The sequence below is a fragment of the Nerophis lumbriciformis genome, linkage group LG23 (assembly GCF_033978685.3).
Source record: "Nerophis lumbriciformis linkage group LG23, RoL_Nlum_v2.1, whole genome shotgun sequence".
Lineage (NCBI taxonomy): Eukaryota > Metazoa > Chordata > Actinopteri > Syngnathiformes > Syngnathidae > Nerophis > Nerophis lumbriciformis.
This window is the reverse complement of record NC_084570.2, coordinates 8619406-8631753: the sequence shown is the minus strand read 5'-3', so window position 1 is coordinate 8631753 and position 12348 is coordinate 8619406. Positions and strand designations below refer to the sequence as shown.

The window sequence follows — 12348 nt, the reverse complement described above, 5'->3', positions numbered from 1 at the left end:
GCTTGTACTTGATATCATTACATTATTGCCGGTGACTACGGTGTGTAGTGAAGCATGTTTAGCTATTCCTCGTCCTGCAGGGATGATACTTGTAAGAAACGTATTTTATTTGTCGTCATGATTGCGAGGATTAGTGATTTAGAAGTAGCTAAAACACTGCCGAAGCCACGTTGATGTAACACGTGGCTTGGCATTGTCTTGCTGAAATAAGCAGGGGCGTCCATGGTAACGTTGCTTGGATGGCAACATATGTTGCTCCAAAACCTGTATGTACCTTTCAGCATTAATGGCGCCTTCACATATGTGTATGTTACCCATGTCTTGGGCACTAATACACCCCCATACCATCACAGATGCTGGCTTTTCAACTTTGCGCCTATAACAATCCGGATGGTTCTTTTCCTCTTTGGTGTGGAGGACACAACCTCCACAGTTTCCAAAAGCAATTTTAAATGTGGACTCGTCAGACCACAGAACACTTTTCCACTTTGTATCAGTCCAAATTAGATGAGCTCAGGCCCAGTGAAGCAGACGGCGTTTCTGGGTGTTGTTGATAAACGGTTTTCGCCTTGCATAGGAGAGTTTTAACTTGCACTTACAGATGTAGCGACCAACTGTAGTTACTGACAGTGGGTTTCTGAAGTGTTCCTGAGCCCATGTGGTGATATCCTTTACACACCGATGTCGCTTGTTGATGCAGTACAGCCTGAGGGATCGAAGGTCACGGGCTTAGCTGCTTACGTGCAGTGATTTCTCCAGATTCTCTGAACCTTTTGATGATATTACGGACCGTAGATGGTGAAATCCCTAAATTCCTTGCAATAGCTGGTTGAGAAAGGTTTTTCTTAAACTGTTCAACAATTTGCTCACGCATTTGTTGACAAAGTGGTGACCCTCACTCCATCCTTGTTTGTGAATGACTGAGCATTTCATGGAATCTACTTTTATACACAATCATGGCACCCACCTGTTCCCAATTTGCCTGTTCACCTGTGGGATGTTCCAAATAAGTGTTTGATGAGCATTCCTCAACTTTATCAGTATTTATTGTCACCTTTCCCAACTTCTTTGTCACGTGTTGCTGGCATCAAATTCTAAAGTTAATGATTATTTGCAAAAAAAAAAAAGTTTATCAGTTTGAACATCAAATATGTTGTCTTTGTAGCATATTCAACTGGATATGGGTTGAAAATGATTTGCAAATCATTGTATTTTGTTTATATTTACATCTAACACAATTTCCCAACTCATATGGAACAAGGTTTGTAAGTACTCCGTGATTGTGTGCCGCCGAACATGCTCGACTGCTCGTAAAACCAGCAATGACATGATGTTTCAGAAACGGTATTGTACTGAAATTGATTCATTAGTATTGTGGTACTATACTTATACCGGTATACCGTACAACCCTAGAGGGTACAACAAAAACACAAGTCTGAATCTTTATCCCGGCTGCACGCTTATTTATCTTCCCTTCTCCCCAGAGGCCCCACACTAATTGGTTGAGTGAGTTTTCCCACATTCGCTAATTCCTAAAACACCTTGCACATTAATTTTGATTTCCATGCTCTATTAACCCGTAAACTGACTGAAACTCCTGATTACTTAGTAAAATATAGCACCATTAGCCACGTCTGTCAATTCCCAGGTATCCAAACACATTCATATCTGTCTCCCTGCGACAGCACAGACTCATTAAGCCTGGCTGTAGATTGACGGCCCCTCGTTTGGGTCTGGGAGGACGTCCATTATTGATGACCGAATAGCCATTAATTGATCAGGGAGGTAACAGGTGCTGGTGGTCGGAGGGACAAACACGACTGTTTGAGAATGTGACGGAGGACATTCTGAGGAAACCAAAGTTGCCCTGAGAGCTTTTAGGAGGATCATTAGGCGCAGAAGGAGAGACAAGCTTCTCCTCGTGGCCCAGATTTAAGCAGGAAGCAGCGTGCCTGATGAGACTGGAGAGCACTCAAGGAAACACTTAAGGAAAAAGATAGTATTAAAACATAAGAACATAAGCTCTTATATGACGTGTTATCAAGTCTGATCTCTGTGTTGAATGCAACCTTCCCTGCCAGCACTCCCCGAATAAAAGAGCCTCTTAGAACTTCCACGGTGGCTTTCCCCCTAGGAACTCTTGACACAGTTCTCTGAAACACCATAGTAGTACAGTTCAGCAAGTTTTGGAAGTAATAAAGAGACAAAAACCAAGAAAAATTTTACAATATATGTCATCGTCTTCCTTTTCCATCTACATGTTCCACAGATCAGGGTTTTTACCGTTCCTGATTATTCTGTGTAAAGATGGGGTTTATGGCTCAAAGAGCCGTACATTTGATCATATATGAACACACATATATATATATATATATACACATAACCATACATACATATATATATATATATATATATATATATATATATATATATATATATACACATAACCATACATATATATATATATATATATATATATATATATATATATATATATATATATATATATATATATATATATATATATATATATATATATATACATATATATATATACATATATATATATACATATATATATATATATATATATATATATATATATATATATATATATGTATATATATATATATATATATATATATATATATATATATATATATATATATATATATATATATATATATACATATATACCGTATTTTACGGAGTATAAGTCGCTCCCGAGTATAAGTCGCACCGGCCGAAAATGCATAATAAAGAAGGAAAAAAACATATATAAGTCGCACTCGAGTATAAGTCTCATTTTTTGGGGACATTTATTTGATAAAACCCAACACCAAGAATAGACATTTGAAAGGCAATTTAAAATAAATAAAGAATAGTGAACAACAGGCTGAATAAGTGTATGTTATATGAGGCATAAATAACCAACTGAGAACGTGCCTGGTGCCATATTATGGTAAGAGTCATTCAAATAACTATAACATATAGAACATGCTATACGTTTACCAAACAATCTGTCACTCCTCATCGCTAAATCTCATGAAATCTTATACGTCTAGTCTCTTACGTAATTGAGATAAATATTATTATTTGATATTTTACGGCAATGTGTTAATAACTTCACACATAAATCGCTCCTGAGTATAAGTCGCACCCCCAAACTATAAAAAAAACTGTGACTTATAGTCAGAAAAATATGGTATAAATATATATATATATATATATATATATATATATATATATATTTATACATACATATAAATAAATATATATTTTAATAAATATATATATAAATATATATTATACATATATATATATATAATGCAGCTGAGATAGGCTCCAGCACCCCCTACGACCCTGAAAGGGACAAGCGGTAGAAAATGGATGGATTTATATACACTTGGACTACTTTACAAATCCACACAGAACAATAAGCCAGAAAACTGAAACCAAAGGCTACTACTTTTCTTTTGACTCTGACTCCTTTTTTAGTCCATTTAGACATGCCTGCGTAATTTGTAGATAAAATGGCTCGCAAATGAACAGCTCGCAACTGTGAATCGTCTCTCTCTTAAAAGACACATTGAACATATTTGACTTGTTCGCGAACATCACATCTTTATTACCGTGGCGATGTGAACTGAACTGTACTGATTTGTGACTGTTCGTCACTTGATCGTATTTAGTTTGTGGTGATAAAAAACAAATTGTTATTTCATGTTTGCTGAAGCAGCTGTTTGTGTTTCCCACGGCTGGGTTGGTGTGTGTTTTTTTGCACTTGGTCACTAAAGACAACGACTTTGGAGAATTTATGGAGGAGTTTACTGTAATGGGCAGCCATAAAAAAAATAAAAAAAATAAAAAAATCAGTCACTCGTTCTTAATATTCTAGCATCACTTCCAGGAAAGTACGTGTGTACTCACAGGAGACAAGTGAAGCCTTCCAAGATTATTTCTGAAAATGTTTTTTTTTTAAATGTCTTCATTGCAGTGTTCATCAAGCCAGATCCACGAGGGTGTTTTATAGTGCCTTAATTACATTTTTGAGAGACACATAAATTGGTACCCACTCATGGTATAAATTAACTAAAACCAACAAATAAAGTCAACACATGGTGGCACATAACTCATCTCCTGCTCATTGAACATTGTGGACATTATAAAACATGTTCAAGCCCTATATATTATTTTGAATTACACATATAAAAATCCATTACAGTGCATGATGGGTGATGTGCGAAACATTTCCCCATGTTTGGCTCATTTTAGCTGCCTGATATTTCTGATTGATTACAAAACTTTAAGGTCGTCAGGGAAGAAAACAAGGTTGGAGTCGAACTTTCACATACTCTTAAAGGTCTACTGAAATGCGATTTTCTTATTCAAACGGGGATAGCAGGTCCATTCTATGTGTCATACTTGATCATTTCGCGATATTGCCATATTTTTGCTGAAAGGATTTAAAGTTAAAGTTAAAGTTAAAGTACCAATGATTGTCACACACACACTAGGTGTGGCGAAATTATTCTCTGCATTTGACCCATCACCCTTGATCACCCCCTGGGAGGTGAGGGGAGCAGTGGGCAGCAGCGGTGGCCGCGCCCGGGAATCATTTTGGTGATTTAACCCCCAATTCCAACCCTTGATGCTGAGTGCCAAGCAGGGAGGTAATGGGTCCCAATTTTATAGTCTTTGGTATGACTCGGCCGGGGTTTGAACTCACAACCTACCGATCTCAGGACGGACACTCTAACCACTAGGCCACTTAGTAGAGAACATCGACGATAAAGTTTGCAACTTTTGGTCGCTGATAAAAAAGCCTTGCCTGTACCGGAAGTAGCAGATGAGTAGCGTGACGTCACAGGTTGTGGAGCTCCTCACATCTGCACATTGTTTACAATCATGGCCACCAGCAGCGAGAGCGATTCGGACCGAGAAAGCGACCATTTCCCCATTAATTTGAGCGAGGATGAAAGATTCGTGGATGAGGAAAGTGAGAGTGAAGGACTAGAGGGCAGTGGGAGCGATTCAGATAGGGAAGATGCTGTGAGAGGCGGGTGGGACCTGATATTCAGCTGGGAATGACTAAAACAGTAAATAAACACAATACATAGATATATATACTCTATTAGCCACAACACAACCAGGCTTATATTTAATATGCCACAAATTAATCCCGCATAACAAACACCTCCCCCCTCGCGTCCATACAACCCGTCAATACACCTCAAACACCTGCACAACACACTCAATCTCACAGCCCAAACTACCGTTCACCTCCCCAAAGTTCATACAGCACATATATTTCCCCAAAGTTACGTACGTGACATGCACATAGCGGCACACACGTACGGGCAAGCGATCAAATGTTTGGAAGCCGCAGCTGCATGCGTACTCACGGTACCGTGTCTGCGTATCCAACTCAAAGTCCTCCTGGTAAGAGTCTCTGTTGTCCCAGTTCTCCACAGGCCAATGGTAAAGCTTGACTGTCATCTTTCGGGAATGTAAACAATGAAACACCGGCCGTGTTTGTGTTGCTGAAGTCGGCCGCAATACACCGCTTCCCACCTACAGCTTTCTTCTTTGCTGTCTCCATTGTTCATTGAACAAATTGCAAAAGATTCACCAACACAGATGTCCAGAATACTGTGGAATTTTACGATGAAAGCAGACAACTTAATAGCTGGCCACCATGCTGTCCCAAAATGTCCTCTACAATCCGTGACATCACGCGCAGGCGTCATCATACCGAGATGTTTTCAGCAGGATATTTCACGCGAAATTTAAAATTGCACTTTAGTAAGCTAACCCGGTCGTATTGGCATGTGTTGCAATGTTAAGATTTCATCATTGATATATAAACTATCAGACTGCGTGGTCGGTAGTAGTGGGTTTCAGTAGGCCTTAAATATTCAACGTTTTATCGTTTATACGTAATTTTGCATTGTCATCAAGATCGGATGTGGGGGGTTGTTAAAGTTGAAGTAGTTGAAATAATGTGTTGTTGTTCAGACTGTTACAGCTTGCTTTAATCAATGGAAGGTGTTATTTTTGTGCAAATGATTGTTGTTACGTCACAATCAACGCTCTGTTGTGTGGCGAAAAAAGCGCCACTATGTGTGTGCTAGCTTGAGTTTTTCTTTCAATGTCGTTGTTGTGTGTCCGTGTGACGGACCACAGGAAGACTAGTGGCTAATGTGTAGCAACTAATGGAGAGCCATTTTAAACAAATGCTTGATTCATGCTGATATCGGACCGATAAACATAATCAATATCGGATCTAGACGCCCTTACACGTCATGTTCTGGGATACTGTGGGCTTTCCAACGTGTTTGAATTTGCAAACACTTTATGTCACTGTAAATAGAGGAAATGGGAACAATTATTTCCAACATCACATGTTGGGTCAACTCTGCGTGAAGTTTGCATGGAAAATTAATGATTGTTAACTATTAAAAACGCCAAAGGACTTGACTGGGGTGATTCAAAAGACAATGTGACGTCGACTTTAGCAGTTCCTCATAAGGAGAATCAATCCACAGCCACTTCGTCTAGCTCCTGCCGGGAGATCCCGAGGTGTTCCCTGACATAGTCTTCCTAACGTGTCCTGGGTCTTCCCCGTGGCCTCCTACCGGTCGGACGTGCCCTAAACACCTCCCTAGGGAGGCGTTCGGGTGGCATCCTGACCAGATGCCCGAACCACCTCATCTGTCTCCTCTCGATGTGGAGAAGCAGCGGCTTTACTTTGAGCTCCTCCCGGATGGCAGAGCTTCTCACCCTATCTCTAAGGGAGAGACATTCCACCCGGCGGAGGAAACTCATTTCGGCCGCTTCATTTCGGTCATAACCCAAAGCTCAAGACCATAGGTGAGGATGGGAACGTAGATCAACCGGTAAATTGAAAGCTTTGCCTTCCAGCTCAGCTCCTTCTTCACCACAACGGATCGATACAGCGTCCGCATTACTGAAGACGCCGCACCGATCCGTTTGTCGATCTCACGATCCACTCTTCCCTCACTCGTGAACAAGACTCCAAGGTTCTTGAACTCCTCCACATGGGAGCAGAGTCTCCCCCCCCCAACCCGGAGATGGCACTGCACCCTTTTCCGGGCGAGAACCATGGACTCGGACTGTTGATTCTCATCCCAGTCGCTTCACACTCGGCTGCGAACCGATCCAGTGAGAGCTGAAGATCCTGGCCAGATGAAGCCATCAGGACCACATCATCCGCAAAGAGCAGAGACCTAATCCTGCAGCCACCAAACCGGATCCCCTCAACGCCCTGACTATGCCTAGAAATTCTGTTTATAAAAGCTCCGAACAGAATGCATCATGTTCAATAGTTGAGGCGTTTGAAGGCAACTTTATATGCCCACCACACGCTTGCATCAGAAGCGCAACTATTTTTGAAAAGGCAGTAATTGCAGAAGAGACAGGCGACTATGGAGTCCGTCTCCTTACTGCGTGTATCTTTTATTGCCTACTTAGCGCAGACATTCACCCTAGGTTACTGTTTGTCTGATGTTCACATTAGGAAGAAAGCATTCTCTCCCCATCTCCCCTTCGCTGCCGGGTCTTTCCCACAATGCATCTAACGAGAGACGACAGTCAATCGAAGACCCGCCTAAAGCCTGCCGCTTCCCCGGTCCTCTGTTCTGCTTGTGAGGTGGCGCACACACTCGCGGCCATTTAGTCGAAACAGAAAAATGCTGGCTGGATCCAAAACCACCTCAAATAAACGCAGTAACAGACTCCGAGAGGGGAAACAAGCCTCTGTGGACGGGAGATGGGGGGGAAAGCTCACATGGGTGCAATAATGGAATTACATTTTTATTCAACAATACACATTTCCATGCGTGTGTGTGTATGTGAGCGGTACGAGACATACTTCAAAGCACCACATGGTGCATACATCAAAGCGTCCGTCCGCATTTCTGCATACGTGTGCGCATTTGTATGCATGTTGCTCCGAACTAGCTGGAGGACTTGGGAATGGGAAATCTTACACGTCCTGAGTTACTCTGTGTAAAACACGAGCCCCCCCCCCAACATTTGCACGCCTGCGAGCCAAAAACCCACAACATAGCAGCGCGTTTACCTGTGATGTCAGGTTTCTGAGGCATGAAGAACTGATAGAAGGTGGGCTCCGACAGGCCCTTGACGTTGCGGGCTGTGATCTCCACTTCGTATCGCGTGTTCCACTGGAGCGGTTGCAGCGTTGCAAAATCATTGGAGCCTGGAACCAACTTGGTCATCCACTGCTCTTCTTTGTCCTGGAAGGTAAACAATAATTAAGAGTGTGAGGATTTATCACCATTTTTCAATTTTTAACGCTTTGATTACATCTGCCAAAGTTAACGCAATACTTTCCTTTAATGGCACTAACTTTTTTGACGCGCGATTAATGCGAACATGCCATGATTGACCCTCGGTCCATTCCGTAGCGTGGGGAAATTTGGTTGGCTCGGTTAATGTTGAGCCACAAGCTGGTGTAACAGAGTTAAAATACACCTTTGTTATTTATTATATTTTGTTTGTGAATTTTATAGGGATGTCCAATAATGGCCTTTTTGCCGATATTCCGATATTGTCCAACTCTTAATTACCGATACCGTTATCAACCGATACCGATATATACAGTCGTGGAATTAACACATTATTATGCCTGATTTTGTTATGATGCCCCGCTGGATGCATTAAACTATGTAACAAGGTTTTTTAAAAGGTCCTTTTGAAAAAAAAATCATAAAATAAAATAAAATAAATTACCGTATTTTTCGGACTATAAGTCGCAGTTTTTTTTCATAGTTTGGCCGGGCTCCAGTGTGATTTATATATGTTTTTTTCCTTGTTTTTTTATGCATTTTCGGCAGGTGCGACTTATACTCCGGGGCGACTTATACTCCGAAAAATACGGTAATTAAAAACATTTTCTTGAATAAAAAAGAAAGTAAAACAATATAAAAACAGTTACATAGAAACTAGTAATTTATGAAAATGAGTCAAATTAACTGTTAAAGGTTAGTACTATTAGTGGACCAGAAGCACGCACAATCATGTGTGCTTACTGACTGTAACCCTTGCAGACTGTATTGATATATATTGATATATAATGTAGAAACCAGAATATTAACAACAGAAAGAAACAACCCTTTTGTGTGAATGAGTGTGAATGAGTGTAAATGGGGGAGGGAGGTTTTTTGGGTTGGTGCACTAATTGTAAGTGTATCTTGTGTTTTTTATGTTGATTTAATTTAAAAAACAGAGCAAAAAAAAAACGATACCGATAATAAAAAAAATTATACCGATAATTTCCGATATTACATTTTAAAGCATTTATCGGCCGATAATATCGGACATCTCTAGGATTTTATCTTCAAATAGTTCTCTTTTCTGCTCGCCTGTGAGAGGGCGGTTTGATATCTTTTTGTCCCTCCTGAGCTCCTGTAGTCCTCCAGGGTTTTGTAGCCCCTCACAGAAAAGTTTTACATGGCTGAGGGTGAGTCTCGGTCAGACCAACATTTTGTTTGTTTTTCAGTCGAAATTAGGTCTTTAATTAATGAATGTGTGTACCGTATTTTTCGGAGTATAAGTCGCACCGGAGTATAAGGCGCACTTGCCGGAAATGCACAACAAAGAAGGAAAAAACATACATACGTCGCACTGGAGTATAATTCACATTTTTTGGGGAAATTTATTTGATAAAAGCCAACACCAAGAATAGACATTTGAAAGGCAATTTGAAATAAATAAAGAATAGTGAACAACAGGCTGAATAAGTGTACGTTATATGAGGCATAAATAACCAACTGAGAACGTGCCTGGTATGTTAACGTAACATATTATGGTAAGAGTCATTCAAATAACTATAACATATAGAACATGCTATACGTTTACCAAACAATCTGTCACTCCTAATCGCTAAATCCCATGAAATCCTATACATCTAGTCTCTTACGTGAATGAGCTAAATAATATTATTTGATATTTTACGGTTAAGTGTTAATAATTTCACACGTAAGTCGCTCCAGAGTATAAGTCGCACCCCCGGCCAAACTATGAAAAAAACTGCGACTTATAGTCCGAAAAATACGATACCAAGAATGTGAATATGTTTACCTGTGTTGACCTCTAGTTTTAAGTTCAGATTCCAGGCGTAAGCCAAAGAAAGACGGGATACCGACATTGTCTGATTGTCGCCCGCAGGTTGGAAGGAAGAGAAATAAAGCTGAGAACAGTGGAAAAAGTCTCATCATTGTGCCGACCCAAATCAGTTACACTGGGATAAACAGTGAGTACGATCAAAAAATTCCTTCTCCATTCCAAATGACAACCAGTATGTGTGTGTGTGTGTGTGTGTGTGTGTGTGTGTGTGTGTGTGTGTGGTACATTATAGAAGCCGTGGCAAATCCTTCAACCGACATGACTATTTCATCCATGATCTCTGTGAGACGACTTCGCCGCAGCAAATGCCTGCTGACGTGTTTGCATTCAGAGGAGTGAAACTACACTTCAATGTTTAGATAACAGTTTAGTACAGGGATCGGCCACCCAAGACGTTGAAAGAGCCATATTGGACCAAAAATACAAAAAACAAATCTGTCTGGAGCCGCAAAAAACTTTAAGTCTTATATAAGTGTTATGATGAAGGCAACACATGACCTAAGTGTCTATATCAGCTATATTAGCCTACTATCAAAATGACTTTAAAAGTCTTATATAAGTCTTATAATGAAGGCAACACATGAAATATTAGCTATAATAGCCTACTATCAAAATGACTACCGTATTTTTCGGACTATAAGTCGCAGTTTTTTTCATAGTTTGGCCGGGGGTGCGACTTATACTCAGGAGCGACTTATGTGTGAAATTATTAACACATTACCGTAAAATATCAAATAATATTATTTAGCTCATTCACGTAAGAGACTAGACGTATAAGATTTCATGGGATTTAGCGATTAGGAGTGACAGATTGTTTGGTAAAGGTATAGCATGTTCTATATGTTATAGTTATTTGAATGACTCTTACCATAATATAACGTACACTTATTCAGCCTGTTGTCCACTATTCTTTATTTATTTTAAATTGCCTTTCAAATGTCTATTCTTGGTGTTGGGTTTTATCAAATAAATTTCCACCAAAAATGCGACTTATACTCCAGTGTGACTTATATATGTTTTGTTTTCCTTCTTTATTATGCATTTTCGGCCGGTGCGATTTATACTCTGGAGCGACTTATAATCCGAAAATTACGGTAGTTCGATAGTGATGAAAGTTGGAAACCTTCTCTATCCTAAAGTTGCACACCGAATTTATTCTCTTTTAAGCAGGACAGACTTCTGTTAAAGAAATGTGTTCATTTGTATTCTGTTAAGTTAAGCAGGATATATTTCTATTTAAGACAAAAAGATTAAAATGACTTGTACTTAAAAATAAACTACCAACTCCTAATAATTCAAAGGGGACCGATTATGATTTTAATCTACATTTAAACCACTAACAGTGCATCCGACGCTTCATTTTTTTCCACATTTTGTTATGTTACAGCCTTATTCCAAAATAGAATACATTCATTTTGTCATCAAAAGTGTTAAAAATAAAAAAAAGTAAGGAATCACATTTGCTCAGTACTTTGTTGATGCACCTTTGGCAGCAATTACAGTCTCAAGTTTTTTAAAATACGATGCCACAAGCTTGGCACACCTATCTTTGGACAGTTTTGCCCATTGCAGCACCTTTTAAAGACAGGGAATTCTAGGAAATCCGGGGAATTTTTTTTAAATAATTGTTGAAAGTGAGCACACAATTCCTGAACAGGCTGAATATTTTGAAGTTGGAACGGTTTGAATCGAAAAGAAAATGTGAGAGTTGTGGAACTTAAAAGAATGTCCCATTCTCTTCAATGGGAATGTAATGGAAATTTGGGAATTCTGGTAGAAGAGGGAATTGCTTTGAAAATGCTAAACAAATTGAATGTTTTGAATGATGGTTGGTGTTAGAATTTTTCAAATTGGTCGAGAAATGTTGAAGTAGTAACATGTTGAATTGAGAAATTCCTGAAATTTCGGGAAAAAAACGAAAATTTTTCCAGTTCAAAAAACAACTTTGTTTTTTGTCCTAATTAAGAGGAATGTTTTGATGGTGGAACGGTTGAAAAATGTGGGAGGAGTAGTTGCCAGAAAAAGGGTGAAAATAGGGTTTGGAAAACTGGGAATTCCTGGATTTTTTTTTAAATTGGATAGTTTGACTGCACAGGATATGTTGAATATGTTGAAGGTGGAATGGTATGAATAGGTTGAAAAATGTGGAAATGCTTGAAGGTTGAAAATAGGCCAATT

General features: G+C 39.4%; 1 protein-coding gene across 3 annotated transcripts in view; it reads right to left on the bottom strand.

Annotated features, from left to right (window-relative positions):
• Positions 1–12348, bottom strand: part of LOC133622452 (neural cell adhesion molecule 2-like) — an 801647-nt gene that overhangs the window by 26594 nt on the left and 762705 nt on the right. For all 3 annotated transcript variants that reach the window (XM_061985218.1, XM_061985216.1, XM_061985217.1), the window contains exon 15: positions 8105–8279. In XM_061985218.1, coding sequence (XP_061841202.1) covers positions 8105–8279 — 175 coding nt within the window. The remainder of the gene's footprint in view (positions 1–8104; positions 8280–12348) is intronic.